General features: G+C 41.2%; 1 protein-coding gene across 9 annotated transcripts in view; it reads right to left on the bottom strand.

The window, feature by feature from the left end:
* Positions 1-22205, bottom strand: part of aebp2 (AE binding protein 2) — a 91739-nt gene that overhangs the window by 33629 nt on the left and 35905 nt on the right. For all 9 annotated transcript variants that reach the window (XR_006315051.2, XR_006315052.2, XR_006315050.2 and 6 more), the window contains exons 5-6: positions 20873-20997; positions 8424-8491 (exon numbers count right to left, since the gene is read on the bottom strand). Coding sequence is in view for 6 of the 9 variants with exons in the window: in XM_043713486.2 (XP_043569421.2) it covers positions 8424-8491; positions 20873-20997 (193 nt within the window). In the remaining 3 variants the exon portion in view is untranslated. The remainder of the gene's footprint in view (positions 1-8423; positions 8492-20872; positions 20998-22205) is intronic.

The following is a 22205-nucleotide window of genomic DNA, read 5'->3' as shown; positions in this document are numbered from 1 at the left end:
TTGGAAATGAAGAGATAGAGGGCGGGTAATAGGCCAGCATAGGGTGTCCAGATGGATGGACTGCATTGGAGGTATGCGAAGGGGTCCTCAGAAGGTGGGTGGGAGTCCTGATTGAAAAAGTGAGCTCTGAGGCGGCAGAAGAAATGCTTGATGTCATGAATGTATTAAATTCATTGATGCGTGAAGGGAGGGGGGACAAAGATAAGGCCTTTGCTGAGGGCTGATCATTTGTCCTGAGGGGGGAGGTCTGGTAAAACTCGATAGGGCTGAGAGCGACAACCTTGGATAGGTGTGGAGCTGGAGTGGGGGAGGAACCTGTAACAGGAGTGGGCGTGGTGGTAGGGGGAATGGGGGTGGAGTCATGAGGAGTGATGTTCCCCTCAGGATTCTGGGGGGCGGGGATGGTGACAGTGGGATGTGCGTGTGGGGGGGTGGGCAATGTCAGCAGTATGCAGGTGAGTGGCTTTGGTTGGGGGCGAACATGGCAGTCGGGGGTGCAGAAGTCGCTGACATGTGACATCAGCGATTACATCAGGGGCAGAAGTGACGTCATGTGTGAAATAGTGAGAGGCGCAAGTGACTGTGGAAGTGGAAGCTACATCATCGATTGCCGTGGGGATGGTAGCTATACCAGCCTCATGGCTAATGGCGTCCGAGCAGTTCTGGAGGCCAGGGGAATCTTCTGGAATGTTTGAGGAATGCTGGTTATGGAGGTGGGTATATAAAAGTTTGTTGTACTTACAGTTTTTGATGTTTGGGACAGTTTCTCCAACAAACAGTATTTCAATACCATCTCACAGCTTGTCTCGTTGTTTTTGTGCAGGTCTAGTTTATTTTCATTTTCTGTATTTGTCGCTGTCTAATATCTATGGCTTGTTGCACTGTGTCTGTCCATTCATGGTTTGTTGCATTAGTGAGTAAAGTTTTTTGGCACAAAATTTCCTGGTTGTATTTACGGGGTTTGATGTGGGCATCATTAATCATTTCTCTAAGCATTCTGCAGCCGTTTTGCTTTGCTATTCCTTTGGCTAGTGGGGTGTTAAGGGTACAAACACAGTACAGCAAGCCATAGACATTAGACAGCGACAAACACGAAATGAAAAATCTAGACCTGCAGAAAACATGAGACAACTTACACAAAATAACAATACAGACAACACAAAAGCATAGATTTTAAAAAAAACTTATCTGACTGACCCTTAATAGACACTTAAAAATGTGTCTTAGTAAGAGGATTAAATTACAACTTCCAGGATTCGGACAAAAGATTTTTTAGCATTAGAAACAACACTGAAAGACAACGACCTCTCAGAAGAAACCCAGCAAACCATCAGACAGACAGGCAGTCACACCAACATTAAGGAGGAAACACACTCAATACACAAGAAAGGAAAGCACTAGAAGGGCTAAAAAAAATTGTATTTCCTACCAACAGACATTTTAAATCAAAGAGACAACATTGAGAAAGTGAACGTACTGCTTACAGATACCAACACTTACCAACAAGTGGCAATATACCTGACCCCACAATGAGAGAACAGAGTCACAGCCCGACTCAAAAAACTTCAGGATGTTCAAGGTTTAGATTAGATTAGATTCCCTACAGTGTGGAAACAGGCTCTTCGACCAGTCCACACCGACCCTCCGAAGAGTAACCCAACAGACCCACTACCCTCTGACTAATGCAGTTATCGCTATGGAGAAGTTAGCATAGCCAATTAACCTGACCTACTCATCTTTGGACTGTGGGAGGAAACCAGAGCACCCGGAGAAAACCCACGCAGACACGTGGAGAATGTGCAAACTTAGAAGGAGAGGAATTTGTTAAATGTGTACAAGACAATTTTCTGATTCAGTATGTAGATATACCTACTAGAGAAGGTGGTAAGTCTTGGGAAATAAGGCAGGGCAGGTGACGGAGGTGTCAGTGGGGGAGCACTTTGGGGCCAGCGACCATAATTCTATTAGTTTTAAAATAGTGATGGAAAAGGATAGATCAGATCTAAAAGTTGAAGTTCTAAATTGGAGAAAGGCCAATTTTGACGGTATTAGGCAAGAACTTTCAAAAGCTGATTGGGGGCAGATGTTCGCAGGTAAAGGGACGGCTGGAAAATGGGAAGCCTTCAGAAATGAGAATCAAGAGAAAGTATATTCCTGTTAGGGCGAAAGGAAAGACTGGTAGGTAAAGGGAATGTTGGATGACTAAAGAAATTGAGGGTTTGGTCAAGAAAAAGAAGGAAGCATATCAGGTATAGACAGGATAGATCAAGTGAATCCTTAGAAGAGTATAAAGAAAGTAGGAGTATACTTAAAAGGGAAATCAGGAGGGCAAAAAGGGGACATGCGATAGCTTTGGCAAATACAATTAAGGAGAATCAAAAAAGTTTTTACAAATACATTAAGAACAAAAAGGTAACTAGGGAGAGAATAGGGCCTCTCAAAGATCAGTAAGGCGGCCTTTGTGTGGAGCCGCAGAAAATGGGGGAAGATACTAAATGAGTATTTTGCATCAGTATTTACTGTGGAAAAGGATATGGAAGATATAGACTGTAGGGAAATAGATGGTGACATCTTGCAAAATGTCCAGATTACAGAGGAGGAAGTGCTGTATGTCTTGAAATGGGTAAAGATGGATAAATCGCCAGGACCTGATCAGGTGTACCCTAGAAGTCTGTGGGCAGCTAAAGTAGTGATTGCTGGGCCTCTTGCTGAGATATTTGTATCATTGATAGTCACAGTTGAGGTGCCGGAAAACAGGAGGTTGGCAAACATGATGCCACTGTTTAACAAGGGTGGTAAGGACAAGCCAGGGAACTATAGACCAGTGAGCTTGATGTCGCTGGTGGGCAAGTTGTTGGAGGGAATCCTGAGGGGCAGGATGTACATATTTGGAAAGGCAAGGACTGATCAGGGATAGTCAACATGGCTGTGCGTGGGAAATCATATCTCACAAACTTGATTGAGTTTTTTGAAGTAACAAAGGGGATTGATGAGGGCAGAGTGGTAGATGTGATCTATATGGACTTCAGTAAGGTATTCGACAAGGATCCCCTTGGGAGACTGATTAGCCAGGTTAGATCTCACGGAATACATGGAGAACTAGCCATTTGGATACAGAACTGGTTCAAAGGTAGAAAACAGAGGGTGGCTTTTCAGACTGGAGGCCTGTGACCAGTGGAGTGCTACAAGGATCAGTACTGGGTCCTCTACTTTTTGTCATTTACATCAATGATTTGGATGCAAGCAGAAGACGTACAGTTAGTAAGTTTGCAGATGACACCAAAATTGGAGGTGCAGTGAACAGCGAAGAGGGTTACCTCAGATTACAACAGGTTCTTGACCAGATGGGCCAATGGGCTAAGAAGTGGCAGATGGAGTTTAATTCAGATAAATGTGAGGTGCTGCATTTTGGGAAATCAAATCTTAGCAGGACTTATACACTTAATGGTAAGGTCCTAGGGAGTGTTGCTGAACAAAGAGACCTTGGAGTGCAGGTTCATAGCTCCTTGAAAGTGGAGTCGCAGGTAGATAGGATAGTGCAGAAGGTATGTTTTCCTTTGTTGGTCAGAGTATTGAGTACAGGAGGTGGGATGTCATGTTGCGGTTGTGCAGGACATTGGTTAGGCTACTGTTGGAATATTGTGTGCAATTCTGGTCTCCTTCCTATCGGAAAGATGTTGTGAAACTTGAAAGGGTTCAGAAAAGATTTACAAGGATGTTGTCAGGGTTGGAGGATTTGAGCTATAGGGAGAGGCTGAACAGGCTGGGACTGTTTTCCCTGGAGTGTCAGAGGCGGAGGGGTGACCTTATAGAGGTTTACAAAATTATGAGGGGCATGGATAGGGTAAATAGGCAAAGTTTTTTCCCTGTGGTCAGGGAGTCCAGAACTAGAGGGCATAGGTTTAGGGTGAGAGGGGAAAGATATAAAAGAGACCTAAGGGGCAACCTTTTCACACAGAGGGTGGTACGCGTATGGAAAGTGGAAGAGGAAGTGGAGGAGGCTGGTACAATTGCAATATTTAAGAGGCATTTGGATGGATATATGAATAGGAAGAATTTGGAGGGATATGGGCCAGGTGCTGGCAGGTGGGACTAGATTGGGTTGGGATATCTGGTCAGCATGGACTGGTTGGACCGAAGGGTCTGTTTCCATGATGTACATCTCTGACTCTAATCTGTAGAAATAAGACAGACTTAAAAAAAAAAAGCAACCAGACTGATCCAACACACCACGCTTCTACAGATTCCCAAAATTCACACACCAGGAGCCCCCCCTCAGACCTATAGTTTCACTACCCCGAATATCAACTTACAGATTAGCCAAGAGCTACACCAAAGATTAAATTACTAGTACAAGACTCACGCCACTCCATCCATCCACCCAAGAATTCCTGAAAACCAAAGACACCAAGATCGAAGAGGTTGAACTAATGATCTCCTTTGATGTAACAGCCCTATTCACATCCATCGATATCAACCTGGCCAAGGAAACACTGACTACATAGTTATAGATTCTTACAGCATGGAAACAGACCCCTCAGACCAATTCATCCATGCCGACCAGATATCCCAATCTGACCTAGTCCCATATTAATAGAAAAACCAAAGACACATACACCAAACTTCATCAGCAAGGACAATATATTCAAGCTAGTGGACTTATGCCTTGCCACCCACTTCACCTTCAACAAGTAAAACCTCCAAACCAACGGAACACCCTTGGGATCTCTGATATCAGGGTTCTTAGCAGAGACAGTAATGCAGAGACTCGAACAAACAGCTGTCAACAATCCAACCCAAACTTTGGGTCCGCTACATGAATGACACCTTTGTCATCACTAAAGAAAACAAATTAGAGGAAACCTGCAGACCATTAATAATACCCTTACTGGCATAAAATTCACTGAAGAGGTGGAAAACGAACTGCCATTCCTATATGTCGCAGTGGAGCAAACAGCTAATGGGGAACTTCAAAACAGCGTCTACAGGAAAACACCACATACGGACCAAATACTGAATCACAGAACAAATCATCCCAACATCCACAAGTGAAGTTGCATCTGAACATTATTTCAACGAGCCAACACACACTGCAGCACAGAGAAAATCACCTATACTGTGTATTCAAAAAGAACGGGTACCCACTGAACACAGTCTGCCGATTTCTCAACAACACACCCAAACAAGCAGGCAAAACATGTCCAGAAACCCTAGCCACTCTCGGAAATGACTGCCAGACTATGCAGACCCCTTCACATCATGGTAGCCCACATACCCACCAACACACTAAAACAGAACTTGAAAGACCCTATACAGACAACAAGCAAAACTAATATCATTTACAAAATACCATGCAAGGAGTGTAACAAACACTACATTGGACAAAGAGGCAGAAAACTAGCCACCAGGATACATGAACTCCAACTAGCCACAAAACAACATGACCCTCTCTCTCTAATATCCTTCCATACAGATGGAGGAGGATACCACTTTGACTGGGACGACACATCCATCCAAGGATGAGCGAAACAGAGACACGCGCAAGAATCCGTGGAAGCATGGCACTCCAACCCGAATACCCTCAACAAACACAGTGACTCGGATCCCATTTATCCCCCTGAGAAAAAGAACAGGAAATGACATCACCAACCCAGCAAAACCTAAACACAAAAAGTGGGCCATACCATCAGCGGTTAACCAGAGGCTCACTGATGACGTTATCTAATATGGCAATGAAACATTTGAAAATGAAACTTCCAGCTCAGTGGGCAAACTTATATCCAGAACCTCAACCAGAGCTACAAATCTTCTCAAAACTTGAGAAAAGCAAATGCTTCACAGTACTGGAAGTGTGAACAAGGGGGTTCCACACAGATTTAACAACTTCTTTATTGGTCAGTCCATCTCTCTAGAAAAATGAAACTCAATGTTCTAACATTTAAAAACAATCCTGTTAACCCACATTCCCACAAGGGATTAGTGCATCTTGACCCACAGACAGCTGTCTCTCTACTCTATGTGGAGACAATTTCCAAGAATGCGAATTTATCTTTCCTACGAAATTAAGAACCAAATGGTATGGTTCAAAGTATTGTAATATTGTTGCGCAAAAAAAACTACCTCCCCCATTAGGGGCTCAGCGCAAAATTCTGCCTTTTTGAAAAAGCACTGATATACAATTCTCAAAGACCAAAATCTATGACTGATGATCATTTAATAGAAGCAAAAGTGAATTATTGCACCTCAACAAGATTCACCATTAATTTTTGCACATTTCCTTACCCAATACACTTTCACTAAACAATTATCTTGACTAATTAACTCAGCTAAGCAATAGCCAAGAGATGATGGATTTTACATTTCATGGGTCTGGCAGAACTTCAAAAAAATTGGATGGTTTTCACATCAACCAAATAAAGTGCAAGGCAAAAGTAACCTCAGTTACCTGGTAGATTTTTAATAGACACAAAGGCAATAAGCATTTTCATTCAAGTACTAGCAAGTGGAATTAGAATGGCGCATAGCTTATTCAGTTGGAGGAGAGGGGCTGGGTTGAAAAGCTTGTGTGCTGTAAATTTTCTATGGCTGTATTGTGAAAATGAAAGTTGTTAGTCCCAGAGGACACTCACCCATTAGAGAAAGACAAGTGGTGGTGAGTTTAACCTGAGGGCCATCATGCCTCAGGTGAGGCTTGAAGTAGGGAAGCAGGTCCTTCATAGATCTCTGGTGGAATGCTTACAATTCCACTCTAACATTGGACAACTGAATTATCTTGAAGTGTCTAGGAGAAATGAATGATTTTTCCTCTTAGAAGCTCTCATTATATCTGTTAACATCTTTCACATCATACAAGTTGGGTATTGTTTATGACAGTGCAAACTGTACAAGTCTAAACATGAGGTATCTGGAAGAAAAATGACTGCCAGTATGTAGAAGGCAATTAATAATTGCTCGGAATAGGGTTTGGAATGAGGCAGTCCCAAAGAATTGTAGATGCTCTGTTAGTGAGTAGATCTCAGACTGAAACTGGTACATTTGCGTATGAATGGGGAGGGGCAGGAAGATGGAGTTGACCAGTCATGATATTTAATTAAGAGCAGATCCAAGGGTTGGAAGGCCAATTCCTATACTAGTTCTAACTTTAACATGAGCTAAGGTTTGCCAGTCTTCTCAGCCAGAGAAATAAGCAATCTATATCCCTCATGATAAGCTGTTACAATCAAAAACATGCTGGCATCACTCAGGGATTCACAGTTAGAGGTCTGACAGAAGCAATCTGGGTCTTTAAATAATTGGGCAGTGAAACAAATCTAGTCTTTCAGAGTGCAATTAGATTAAATTATTGCAATTCACCTATTGCAGCACAAGCTTATGATGAGGACTGTAAAATAGCAAGTCAGACAATGAGTTTTCAGCTCCCAGACAGATTAAATGATTTGAGAAGAAAGGAGACAGCGACTGGCACAGCTTTAGTTATAGATCATATATTCATTGGTTTTGAAATGCATAGATCCAGCCACAAATGTTTTAGTATTCACCCTAAACAGTCCAGGAGTTTTTATATGCTTAGCATAACAGAATCAATAAGACAACAGACCTGGCCAAAATTATACTGTTGAAATAACATTTCATAGAGCAAGTAATCAATTCAGAGAAACAGTGAGCAACATAGCAACAGGAATAGGCAAATAAGTAACTCAAACTTGTTCATTTCAACGAGATCATGGCTGGTCCACATACTCATCCATGCATACCTGTATTTGTTCATAAGTTGTTAAATATTCAGCTTAAAAAAATCAATCTTAGCTTTCAAATTAATTTAACGAGCATCACCTATCATTGGCAGAAGACAGCACCAAATTTCTCCAATCTTTACCTGTTTTCCAAGCTCACTAAAAGACTTGAATTACATGTTTAGACTATGACGCTCCTTCCTCGTCACTGGTTTTCCCAATAGTAATTGTTCCACTCATCTCCAAGCTGGTACCCCTGATACCTTGAAACCTTCAATCAAATCACCCTTAGCCTTTTAAATTCCAAGGAATACAACTTTATAGTGTGTCACCTCAGCCTGTAATTTGACCATTCGAGTCCAGGTATCATGCTGGCAAACCTATACTGCATTCCCCTCAGGGTCAATACATCCTCCTTCCCAAAGTCTGGTAACCAACCTTACAAGAGGTTTGAGCACATTCAAGAGATTCACTGCTTCATTATCCAAAACTATTTCCTTAGTCTTGTAGGAAAAAATACTCAACTTCAGGTACAAAGCAATTGCTGAAGCAACTAAATAAGCTTGTAACCAACTTCAGTGTCATACCTTCACAGCCACACTGGGTAGAACCTTCTTAACACATTTGAAGGTGAACTAATCAATGTTCGATCTGGAAAAAGATAGCGGCACCATAGGTTCAAAAACTTACATGTCTTCTGGTGTCCAGTGAAGCAGCACTTTCACCTTCCCAGAATCCTCCCTCCTTCGTGCTATTACCTAATGAATTAAAAACAAAACTAAACTAAGCAAAGACAACACGATTATACAATGAAATAAACTACATTCATTGATTAACTACTATTTTAATTTTATGTTTTGCAGTCCTGATTCATATTTAAACGCTTCCCAGAAATACAAATATCCAAATTAACATATGGTTGGTGCTTACACTTCAAATGACAGACCAAAGATTAAACTGTGTTCACATCAATTTTAATGCCTTGAGACAAGATTCCTTTACAAGGAACATTTTTCCTGCTCCTGGTGCTCACTTCCATATTTTGTCCTTCAAATCATCATTTATTGTCTCTCACCTCCGAACATGGTTGAAAGTTCATGAGCAAAGGAAAATCAAGAGCAAATCTTTGAATTTTGCGAACAAATCCCTTTCTCCTACACTGACATAATATTTCAACATCCTAAGGGTCCCAACAGTGCTTCTGTCCCAGAGGTGACCATTACTGCAATATATTTATGACAATTTTATTGATTGCTTCAGTTTCTGCAGCTCTCATCTGAAAAATGAACAAGCTAATCTTATAATTTTATTTCAAGAAGCTACATTAAGGCTATCAAATCTGGAATTGAAAATGTTACAAAACCTCTTACAATAAAAGCCATGTAATGTAACGTAACAATGATATTCGACATCGAGACTGAGGACATGCTGTACTTTTCCCAAAATATGTCTGGACATTCAACCCAATGTTTGTACTCTCTCTTGAAGCTGAGGCAATTCACGTGGTAAGTATCAATAATACAATGATCCACCTTACTGCATGATGTGAATATGTATGATCACCTCCCAGAAACACAATTTAGAGGAAATTTACCAATTAGAAAATACCAGTTTCAAATCTTATTGGATATACTGGCAAAAAAGTTGCCTTTTGTACAGCACATTGTGTGATTTTAAAAATTCTCAAAATAATGCAAGAAACAGAACAAAATTCTACTTCAGAATGGATTATTGATAAATGACCATTCAATGTGTAACCAGGTCATTCACAGTTCCATTCAAGCTTTTGTGGATATGCTTCATAGAACATAGAACAATACAGCACAGAACAGGCCCTTCGGCCCACGATGTTGTGCCGAACATTTGTCCTAGCTTAAGCACCCATCCATGTACATATCCAATTGCCGCTTAAAGGTCACCAAAGATTCTGATTCTAACACTCCCACAGGCAGCGCATTCCATGCTCCCACCACTCTCTGGGTAAAGAACCCACCCCTGACATCTCCCCTATACCTTCCACCCTTCACCTTAAATTTATGTCCCCTTGTAACACTCTGTTGCACCCGGGGAAAAAGTTTCTGACTGTCTATTCTATCTATTCCTCTGATCATCTTATAAACCTCTATCAAGTCACCCCTCATCCTTTGCCGTTCCAACGAGAAAAGGCCTAGCACGATCAACCTATCCTCGTACCGACCTATTCTCCATTCCAGGCAACATCCTGGTAAATCTTCTCTGCACCCTCTCCAAAGCTTCCACATCTTTCCTAAAGTGAGGCGACCAGAACTGCACACAGCACTCCAAATGTGGCCTAACCAAAGTCCTGTACAGTTGCAACATCACTTCACGACTCTCGAATTCAATCCCTCTGCTAATGAACGCTAATACACCATAGGCCTTCTTACAAGCTCTATCCACCTGAGTGGCAACTTTCAAAGATCTATGAACATAGACCCCAAGATCCCTCTGTTCCTCCACCTCACTAAGAACCCTACTGTTAACCCTGTATTCCGCATTCTTATTTGTCTTTCCAAAATGGACAACCTCACACTTGGCAAGGTTGAACTCCATCTGCCACTCCTCAGCCCAGCTCTGCATCATATCCAAGTCTCTTTGCAGCCGACAACAGCCCTCCTCACTATCCACAACTCCACCAATTTTCGTATCATCTGCAGAATTAACTGACCCACCCTTCGACTCCCTCATCCAAGTCATTAATAAAAATTACAAACAGCAGAGGACCCAGAACTGATCCCTGCGGAACTCCACTCGTAACTGGGCTCCAGGCTGAATATTTGCCATCTACCACCATTCTCTGACTTCGACCGGTTAGCCAGTTTTCTATCCAATTGGCCAAATTTCCCTCTATCCCATGCCTCCTGACTTTCCGCATAAGCCTACCATGGGGAACCTTATCAAATGCCTTACTAAAATCCATGTATACTACATCCACTGCTCTACCCTCATGCACATGCTTGGTCACCTCCTCAAAGAATTCAATAAGACTTGTAAGGCAAGACTTACCCTTCACAAATCCGTGCTGGCTGTCCCTAATCAAGCAGTGTCTTTCCAGATACTCATAAATCCTATCCCTCAGTACCCTTTCCATTACTTTGCCTACCACCGAAGTAAGACTAACTGGCCTGTAATTCCTGGGGTTATCCCTATTCCCTTTTTTGATCAGGGGCACAACATTCTCCACTCTCCAGTCCCCTGGTACCACCCCCGTTGACAGTGAAAAGGAAAAGATCGTTGCAAGTTCTTTTGCTTCCCACATAATCCTAGGATATATCCAGTCAGGCCCGGGGGACTTGTCTATCCTCAAGTTGTTCAAAATGTCCAACACATCTTCCTTCCTAACAAGTATCTCCTCTAGCTTACCAGTCCGTTTCACACTCTCCCCTTCAACAATACGGTCCCTCTCGTTCGTAAATACTGAAGAAAAGTACTCATTCAAGACCTCTCCTATCTCTTCCGACTCAATACACAGTCTCCCACTACTGTCCTTGATCGGACCTACCCTTGTTCTCGTCATTCTCATGTTTCTCACATACGCATAAAAGGCCTTGGGGTTATCCTTGATCCTACCCGCCAAAGATTTTTCATGCCCTCTCTTAGCTCTCCTAATCCCTTTCTTCAGGTCCCTTCTGGCTATCCTGTATCCCTCCACTGCTCTGTCTGAACCCTGTTTCCTCAACCTTATGTAATCCTCCTTCTTCCTCTTTACAAGACATTCAACCTCCCTCGTCAACCAAGGTTCCCTCACACGACCATTTCTTTCCTGCCTGACAGGTACATATCAAGGACACGTTGTATCTGCTCCTTGAAAAAGTTCCACATTTTCACGACATCCTTCCCTGACAGCCTATGCTCCCAACTTATGCTCCTCAGATCCTGTCTTACAGCATCGCAATTACCCTTCCCCCAATTGTAAAACCTACCCTGTTGCACGCACCTCTCTCTCTCCATAACCAAGGTGAAAGTCACAGAATTGTGGTCACCATCACCAAAATGTTCACCCACTAACAAGCCCATCACTTGTCCCGGTTCATTACCGAGTACCAAATCCAACATGGCCTCCCCTCTGGTCGGACAATCTACATACTGAGTTAGAAAAGTTTCCTGGACACACTGCACAAACACCGCCCCATCCAATCGACTTGATCTAAAGAGCTTCCAATCAATATTTGGCAAGTTGAAATCACCCATGACTACTACCCTGTGGCTTCTGCACCTTTCCAAAATCTGTTTCCCAATCTGTTTCTCCACATCTCTGCTGCTATTGGGGGGCCTATAGTAAACACCCAACAAGGTGACTGCACCTTTCCTATTTCTGACCTCAGCCCATACTACCTCCAAAGGCAGATCCCCCTCGAACTGCCTTTCTGCAGCCGTTATACCATTTCTAATTAGCAACGCCACCCCCCGTCCTTTTTTACCACCCTCCCTAATCTTACTGAAACATCTGTAAGCAGGAACCTCCAACAACCATTCCTGTCCCTCTTCTATCCACATTTCCGTGATGGCCACATCGTAGTCCCAGGTACTGATCCACGCCTTAAGTTCACCCACCTTATTTCTGATGCTCCTTGCGTTGAAGTATACGCACTTGAACCCATCTGTGTGTCCGCAAGTATTCCCTGTCTGTGCTACCTTCTTCACAGCCTCCCTACATTCTTGGACATCCTGACAAACAGCTAGCCTACTTGCTGGACTACAAGTCCGGATTCCACCCCCCTGCCAAATTAGTTTAAACCCCCCCGAAGAGTGCTAGCAAACCTACCCCCCAGGATATTGGTGCCCTTCTGGTTCAGGTGCAACCCGTCCTGCTTGTCCAGGTCCCACCTTCCCCAGAATGCAGTCCAATTGTCCAAATACCTGAAGCCCTCCCTTCCTACACCATCCTTGCAGCCACATGTTCAACTGCACTCTCTCCCTATTCCTTGCCTCACTGTCACATGGCACCGGCAACAACCCAGAGATGACGACTCTGTCTGTCCTAGCTTTTAGCTTCCAGCCTAACTCCCTGAGCTCTTGAATGATCTCCCCACCCCTCTTCCTACCTATGTCGTTGGTGCCAACGTGCACCACGACTTCTGGCTGCACACCCTCCCCCTTAAGGATTCTGAAGACATGGTCCGAGACGTCTCGGACCCTGGCACCCGGGAGGCAACAAACCATCCGAGAGTCTCGCCCATGTCCACAGAACCGCCTGTCCGTCCCTCTAAATAGAGAGTCTCCTATAACTAGCGCTCTCCTCCTCTCCCCCTTTCCCTTCAGAGTCTCAGAGCCAGACCTCGCGCCACAGACCCGGTCACTGCAGCTTACCCCTGCTACCCCAACAGTATCCAAAGCGGTATACTTATTGTTTAGGGGAACGACCACAGGAGATCCCTGCACTGCCTGCTTCCTCCCCTTCCCACCTCTAACGGTTACCCAGCTACCTCTGTTCTCTGGCATAGCTATGTCCCTGTAGCTTCTATCACCCTCTCAGCCTCTCGAATAATCCTCAGTTCATCCAACTCCAGTTCCAGTTCCCTAACTCGTTCTGTGAGGAGCAGGATCTGACTGCATTTCCTGCAGATGAAGGAAATAAGCTTCAGGATGCTTATCTCAAAAGCCATAAAATCCAATCAACTCACCTGCAGAAATGTATTTCATTGCTGAAATAAAGGAGAGTTTCAAAACATATCATCCATAATCTAACATCTGCACAATTCATGTGACATTTAATAATCTGTCTGATCTCTAGTAACATTGCTAATAATCAATCATGGGGTTAATCTAGATATCTCTCTTTTGGGGATTTTCTCCTCAGTGGTTCTAAGTCCCCATCTCTAGATCAGCTTTCATGGCAGACAGTACTTAATCACCAGAGCACTTTGCCCAGGAAACAGGCAGTTTGCAAATTACCACAAATGCACAGCAACACTACTCAGCCTCCCCACACCTTTAAATGCAAGTGCACTTTTGAGAAGTATCCAATGAGTGGCAGACAAGCCATGCTTCAATTATATGACTGTGCAACTTGAGTTCATTTGACAAAAACACCAGACTTCAAATAATTCGGCAGAGGTCATTCTGTTATAATACAACAGTTTGTTCCTCTGCAATTTTACACTACAGAAAACTGTGCTATGGAAACCCACTATAGAAAATTATGCTGTAGAAGATCACTAATAGAAAATCGCTATAGTCGTTCAGTTGAAAAGTTATGTTCTCCAAGCAACGTCCATAATTTGTCAATCAAGATTAGCCAATTCAAGCTAACGAAGTGTGTTACAGCACAACAGCCTGTGGTAAACTTTAGTCTTTCCTTCTAAAGTTGAATTAAAGTCAAAATTATAAAATATTAAAGTTCTGTTCTCAATAAACTTATTTTCAATGTAGTTATATGTACATATTAAATAGTTTTTTTAAAAACTATTTAACATAAACTAGCACATATTAGCTCCACATAAGGTTCAATACATGATAAACATGAAACCCTTCACAATAGCCCAAGCTTGATCTTGAATGCTGCTCCTCAGGATATGCTCAGAATTGTCCACAATATACCAAATGCAGTGTGCTTTCACAGGATTCAAATGGCTAAATCTTTTAACAATCAAACATCATGAGATGTACACCAATGTCTCAATCATCCAGATCAAAAACTGTACTTCTAAATTAGTGGCTGTGCTGTAAATTAAAGCATCCCAGCATGGATGAAAGTGGCACTCAGTTTTTCTGTAAGAAGAGTAACATTGTTTAGTTGGCAGAATTCTTGCATCTTAGTCATAAGATTGGGGTGGGGGTGTGTGTCAGGCTCCAGAGACGAAACAAATGAGGCTACACTCCAATGACAGAAGTGCAAACGTTCAGGTGGGATGTTAAAGCAAAGACTTCAACCTTCTCATGTGCAATGAAGAAAATCCATGAAGTCACTTAAGAACCAAAGGGCACCGAGGGTTTATATGCTTACTGAACACACTGTTTTTATGAGGACTAAAACTTAGCTGGTATGTTCTATTATGTTACAATAGTGATAAAATTTCAAAATGTTCGACTTTGGATGCCTTGTAATTACAAAAACAAAAAGGGTGCTATGCACTTTGACATCTTGCATCCATATTTCAACTACAGTAGAAAACAAACTGAGGCCAAATACTGTCACAACTTTGACTCAAAGCTCATGGAGAGGTCTAAAGAAATGCAGCTTCTTTAAAATGAGTGCTGGCTGCCCTCTTGTGGACAAATACATTAGATTGCACATCATACAACAAATGTTTGGAGGAGTTCTTTATTTTGTACACCATTTTACTGAAAAACTGTTATTGTAATCTAGCCATTGCATTCTTAGAGTTGCTATGATTAACATCATTTTAGCTTCAGCTAATATGAATCAACTATGTAAGAAAGAAATTAGATTGCCAAACATAAAAGGAGGCTTCAAATTCTATTATTTGCTAATCTCACTGATTTAAGCAGAATCCAATAGAGATTGGTAGCCCTATCAGCTGTGTCAGACTGTAGGATGAGTTGCTTCTGTACAGGAAGCGACTGGCAATCTTCTCAATGGCAGCTATCATTCACAAGATTAGCATTCTGCATGAGCTCAAAAATGGTGATCACCAGATTGGTACTGGTGTGCACTTGTGATGTGCTGCATTAAAACTGGGGTATTTCCTGTGCAAGTCTACCATGCCAATGATGCAAGGAAATCTACTGAACTCCACTGTACTGTGTAAAACATTTAACTATTTGAAATGCTTCCTTTAAAAGGGATTTAGAAGCAGTGGGTTAAGGATAATGCAGAATCCTCCCATGCTTTTTGAGAGAATGGGACAAAGAAACTTTCTCCCTGGTCTAACTGTATTCTTTCTAGATTCTTAATCAGTGAAGGTTTCTACATCTTTGCATCAGAAACAAATATTTAATTTCCCCCTCTCCTTTTGCAGCCATTTCTACTTTGGGAGTTCCTGAGATATAATTACTTGCAATCCCTCCAAAAGTCTCCTTTGCCTTGCAGATAATATTGTGTAAAATGGACATTGTTAACATTCAGCGCAAGGTCTTAGTGATTTAAAAAAAAACAAAGGGCCGGGGGAAAAAAGGAGCAAAGAAAAAAGATTAAATGACCAAAAATCAGCTTGAACGAGAACAATTTATTAAAGCAATGATTTACCTCACAGCTATCTAGTCTTTCTTTCTACGATTAGCATCTATAACGAATTCCTCCATACCCTGCTCCAACTTGATGTGGTGAACATGGTCTATTTTAAATCTACATTTTCACAGTTTAAGGACAGTTTATATTCTGAGAATCAAAAGGAAAGGGTTCATACATTTAACATCATGTTATATTCTGTGACAAGCATTGGTGGGATGAACACAAAAATTGCAACCCCACAAAAACTCTAATTTCTCCCTCTGATCAAAGGAAACGCCTAAACAAGGTCCAATTCAACGCACCTACATTGACATGGAGGGTCTAACCTCAATTGGAAGGGAAAATTCAGGCATACTATAAACACTTTAGAGTTTCAAATTTAGAGTGATTTTACATTGGCAGAAAGGATTTTGTAGTTGCTGTATTCTCTTGAACTAAATATTTCCACAGTAAAAATAATAGAATTTGTGCCTAAAGCTCAGCAACAATGCAGCAAACATTTAAGTCAGTGTGTCCAAACATTCTCTCTAAATTTCGTGCGCAACAGGATATTTTATTCAGTATGCTCAACATTATATATACAAAGGTGAAGAACTGTTTGTCAGATAAGCAGAACACCATCTTATCCTGTTTCAATAACTCAGTCATGTCACTTCATTTCTTGCACAAGCCATCCTGACTCAAGAAGAAAGTTACTAATTTAGCAACATTTTATAACAAATTAGTCAGAAACTGGAAGAGCAATGGGCTAAACTCTCAGAAAACAGTCTGAAAAAACCTACCTTACAGGTTAGTACATATTGAGGTTAAATAAAGTATTAAAAACAAGGATGCAATTGTGAAAACGAAGAGAAATAAAAACAAACCATTCATGTCTGTTAGAACACATGCCCCATGTAATATCTAACCTATAAAGCATGGATTGGGTCCCCTGACCGCACTGCAGAGTTTCTGGTTAATCCACGAAGAACAAAACAGAGACAAAAACAAAACGATTAATGTTAGACTCCAGTGACCCTGCTTTAGAACTGACTGTAGCTAGGAAAAGGTTGCCGATTTCCACCATCAACAGGTCTTTGTTTTGTTTTAAGAACAAAACAGATACAGACTGAAGTGTCACCTCTAGATGGCTCCCATTATTTCTTTGATCAGAAACATAACCCCTGTTTGAAGGTCAAAACAGTGAGTTGTGTTCCAAACAGCTAAGCTCTTAGGAGCATAAGCAACATTAATGGATAATAAATGTGGAAACACAGTCTCATAAAATGAGAGTATGGCAGTTTACTGTGAAGCTGAATTGTTCTCACCAACTTAACATCTTGAGTAACTTAGGCTGAGGTGCTGTGCATATAACAAAATACCTCTGCAGCAACTATAACCCAATGCCCCCAATCTAACAACATTCCTGATACTTTTGCATAAACATAGGTATGCATTTATATAGTTCTTTGTACAACCACATTTCCTAAAAGCACCTTTGGAAAGTAGTACCTAGCAGAATTCAAGAAATACAGCAGCCATTTGAGCACAATAAAGTCAGAGTAATATGCTAATGACCACAATGTCCTACGCAATTTACAACTGAGGACTAAATACCGCCTAGGTCACAGAAGATAATTACCCTGCTCTTAGTTGAAATAGTAACAGAGTATTTTAGTATCTACTGTGTTTTGACGGGGCCCTGGTTTAATATCTCATACAAAAGATGGGAACTCTGGTCCTTTACCCATCCAGCCCATTGACTTTCTCAATACCTGTGAAATGGATGACAGAAGACAGCAATTTAAAACACGTGGAGGTTACATGGGTATTTGCCTTGAGGGGCATCAGGACATCATGCCTTCAAGTAATTGAATCTAAGGAGTTAATTCAGAATCTGCTGAAGAAATTTAACTGGTTTGGTGCCTGCTCCCTGGTCTATATTTTGCTCAATCATCTAACCTTTTTCCAAACCAAGCATTGTGCTGAAATTTTGATGTTTATGAAGCATCACAAGGTCAGCTAGTAGAAACAAGTTTAATATTGCTTGCACATAGCTATACCACCTGATCAAGACTGACGAGGACATTTAGTTCAAAGGAGTGACAAACATCAGCACAATCACAGGGGTTAACTAAACTGAAGAACCTGATTTGACATTGAAAAATGCAAATTATCCTGTATTCATCACTGCTAGTTCAAGTTTTTCAGCTAGCTACATTGTTTATTGACCAACATTTCTCTATTCCATCACGATATACACAGATCCATGTGCAGGTGTATTGCTTTGTTCAAACAGTTGAAAATAATCCTCAACAGAAAGCCTCTGATGATACTTTGAACTGAGGCAAGTGCACTATAATCCAATCCTCAGCCAATGTGCATACACAGAAACTAACAAGGAGTTAATGCTATGTAATATAGATTGCATTATGTGTCAACCAAATAACATTCGCGCTGCACAAATGCATGCTATGGCCATTACTAATGAGACAATCTAGCCACTGCCCTTTGGGAGTTATCATTGATCAGGAACTCAACTGGATTCACCACATAAATACAGTAGCTACAGGAGCAGATCAGAAGCGAGGAATACTGCGGCGAATACCTCACCACCACATTTCCCAGAGTCTACAAATCATCTAAAAAGTCAGGAGAGCCATGGAATACTCCCCATTTGCCTGGATGAGTGCAGCCCCAATAACACAAGCAGCTTGACACCATCCAAAGCAGCCTGCTTGATTGGCATTGCATCCACAAGTATCTATTCTCTCCACTATCACTCAATAGCAACAATGTGTATTATTTAAAAGATGCACTGGAGAAATTCAAAGATTCTTAGACAGCACCTTCCAAACCCACGACCATTTCCAGCTAGAAAGACAAGGTCAACAATCCCTTGTCTTTCTAGCGGCACGGTGGCACAGTGGTTAGCACTGCTGCCTCACAGCGCCTGAGACCCGGGTTCAATTCCCGCCTCAGGCGACTGACTGTGTGGAGTTTGCACGTTCTCCCCGTGTCTGCGTGGGTTTCCTCCGGGTGCTCCGGTTTCCTCCCACAGTCCAAAGATGTGCAGGGTCAGGTGAATTGGCCATGCTAAATTGCCCGTAGTGTTAGGTAAGGGGTAAATGTAGGGGTATGGGTGGGTTTCGCTTCGGCGGGTCGGTGTGGACTTGTTGGGCCGAAGGGCCTGTTTCCACACTGTAATGTAATCTAATCTAATCTAATACATGGGAACACCATCAAGTGCCCCTCTAAGCCACTCACTATCCTGACTTGTAATTATATTGCCATTCCTTTACTGCTTCTGGGTCAAAATCCTGGAATTCCCTCCCTCATGACATTAGGGACTGCAGTGCTCAAAAAGGCTACTCACTACCACCTTCTCAAGAGCAACTAGCACAGGCAATAAATGCTGGCCAGCCAGTGACACCTGCATCCCCACAAAATGAATTTAAAAAACCTTGTGTATATATCAACCCTAGATCAATACTTAGCTTGCAAGCCCTTTACTTTGCTCCCCAGCAATTTTCTGCAATAGATTTCCTCAGCTTATCTGGATCAGCTTTGAAGGCATAATTTATTAAGTGCATTAAAATGCAGAATGACTGTATGAAGTCATCATACCAGCGGTGAATTCATAATACCAATAGACAAAAATCTGTGGTTTATCACATTGGCTCTGGGGATCGTAGCAACCAGCAGTTGTTTCGCAGGGATTTTATTCTTCAGTGAAACTTAAGGTAGGACCACTGGTGGATAGTAAAGTGTCCTAAAAGCAACTGAATGGGTATCGAGTCTATGTCTAGAAATTGCCTTTGATTATATTAATAAATGGTTAGTTTGTGTGTTAACTAAACATGCATGATTTGCATTGCTGTGAAGCAGGACTTTTTTTTTATGGAATTTCGTTTGTATGAATTAATCAAACAGATATAATCCCTTTCTTCTGGTAGACTGTAATAAAGTTGGAAAAATACTGAACTGAACCCATAAAATTTAACATATCCAGGTTTCTTTTGCTGCCGTAAAATTATTTCTTTTGACAAAAATCTATGGGAAGGCACTGATTTATCAAATTAAACTACTGAAAACAATCATTCTCTGAAACAGTTTGTCTTTACCATCTTCTCATAAGTGATGCACAGTTCCTCAGTGCAGAGAAAGGTCCAACTGCTCACATTCATTTTTATTGCTCAGCTTGATATATTTTACATATTTTGCATATTTTAGGCAAAACAACAAAAATAAGTGGTTCATGTTATGTACATCATCTCAAATTGGCTAAAAGGGTGGAAATTGCTTACACAAAAGCTTCATGACATGACAGATAGCCTAATGTACCTGGATGCAAAACTACTGAGTCTCTATACGATACACAAGTGCACTCAGACAACCTGTTGTGGGATTTTAATATGTTCAAGACTTACATTTGTATACAATAGTCTATGGTAGTTGATGTTACTGCTCGCTAGTCCAGGGTGCAAAGGCCAACATGGAATCCCAAACTGCTCTCAACCTAACAGCGATCAATCAGCTCAACACTATTAAATAATTCAGGAATTTATGATTAACAATAGACTAAACATCGTTGAATGACTAACATTCAATTGGAAGACCTCACTATTAAATGGATTTCATATGCTCATCCAGTTGATACATAAACGCAGTCACTGCAGAAGACTTTTTTTGTATGAAGCATCCAACCATCAATCGCCAGAATGTACAATGAGGGGAATATGGCCAGAGTAAATTGTGATATTGTTACAGATGGAGTTGTCTCGTCAGCATACTTAATTATCACAAGAAACCTAGCAAGAAATGAGCCATGTATGTTCTCACTTGACAGACGTCTGTCTCAATCTTTTATCCTATGTACTTCCAGCCCACATTTGCAGTCTCCACTAGATTGAGTTGAAAGGATATTATGATACTAAGAACTTATTTTCATGCCTGCAAGTCAACAGCATTAAGTAGAAAAGCAGTCCATTAGGAAAATTTTACTCACTGTGCTATGGAACACAACACTATGCCCATTTCCATGGCTTTCAATATGAGTTGACAGGTTAAAGCAGATGGCCCGATGTCGTATTGCATCCATTGTTTGTGCGTCAAAAAAGTCATGTGGTCTTGCTGCAAAATAAAAGGAAGTTATCAAAGGGCTGTTCACTTTAATATATATAACTTCACTTGAATTACCAATATTTTTGAAATCTATCCAATTAGTTACTAGAGGATAGATCAAAAATTAAATAAAATCTGCTCTCAAGATAAAATGTAAAAACAGTAAGTGCGATATGGGTCAAAAATTTTAAAAGGGTCAGTCAGAATTCCACCTCAAATTATGCTTACATATTTTAGGCAAAACATGCACAGCATAAAGGTAAACAAATTCGGGTGGTTAATGTTAAACACGCAAACTCAAACTGGCTGAAAGGATGGCAAGTGCTTCAACTACAAGCTGTACACCATGACAAGTTAGCCTGCGTATCCAGATGCAAATCATAGACTCTCGATGATCTCATTTTAATAGGACATAGAGGAATTAAAGCAGCACTCAAAGATTCAGAATGCAAATTTGATTCTTCCTCAAAAAAAATGTTTCCTCGGTTCCAAATCTAGTTGGAACTGAACACATTCACTTTTATATATACCATCCAAAAATATCACTTGGCTGCAATGTACCTTTACCCCAATTTCCCACAGCTACATAAATTTGTGTCACTGGCTCAGGTCAAATTTATAGCTTGCTTTTCTTACAGTCCTGACCACAGTAAAACTCATCTGTTACAATACCTGTAATATATCACTGTACCATCTGTCACCAAAAGGTATTTGATCATAAAAGGTGTTGCAATTACAAAGAAATAACCAGCATGGGCTGGGTTGTAGATTATATCCTGGCTTATAAAAGCCAAGCTTTTGCAACCACCAAAATCAGTGGAAAACATGGAAATGCTTCAAGATCAAAAAGTCATTCATGTACATCAGAAATCAAAAGAGTTCTCAAATTCGAAATTGTTACTTCAATAAAGACAAAAATGTTATTACACTGTAAATGGTTCAAAGTAGCCTTCTGCTGACACCACAAATGTTATATACACCACATCAGTGAACACTATCTGTGCTCACTTGAGGGACAATCAATCTGGTGATTCAACTGTAGAAAAATAGTGTACTTTTTTCATGTACAGGTTAGACCAAAGTCAAATTATTTATATGTGCCAGACAGCAACAAACTGCCTGCACTTAAGCCCACCTGCATTCTCCTCCTATTTCACACATTTGGCATTGTGATCTCTGAACAGAGCACCTCCACTAGCAGTGGGGATGACAGAAAA

Source organism: Chiloscyllium plagiosum, unplaced genomic scaffold (genome assembly GCF_037043375.1).
Source record: "Chiloscyllium plagiosum isolate Xiang-an unplaced genomic scaffold, Cpla_swu_hap1 HiC_scaffold_23, whole genome shotgun sequence".
NCBI lineage: Eukaryota > Metazoa > Chordata > Chondrichthyes > Orectolobiformes > Hemiscylliidae > Chiloscyllium > Chiloscyllium plagiosum.
This window is presented reverse-complemented; position numbering and strand designations above follow the sequence as displayed.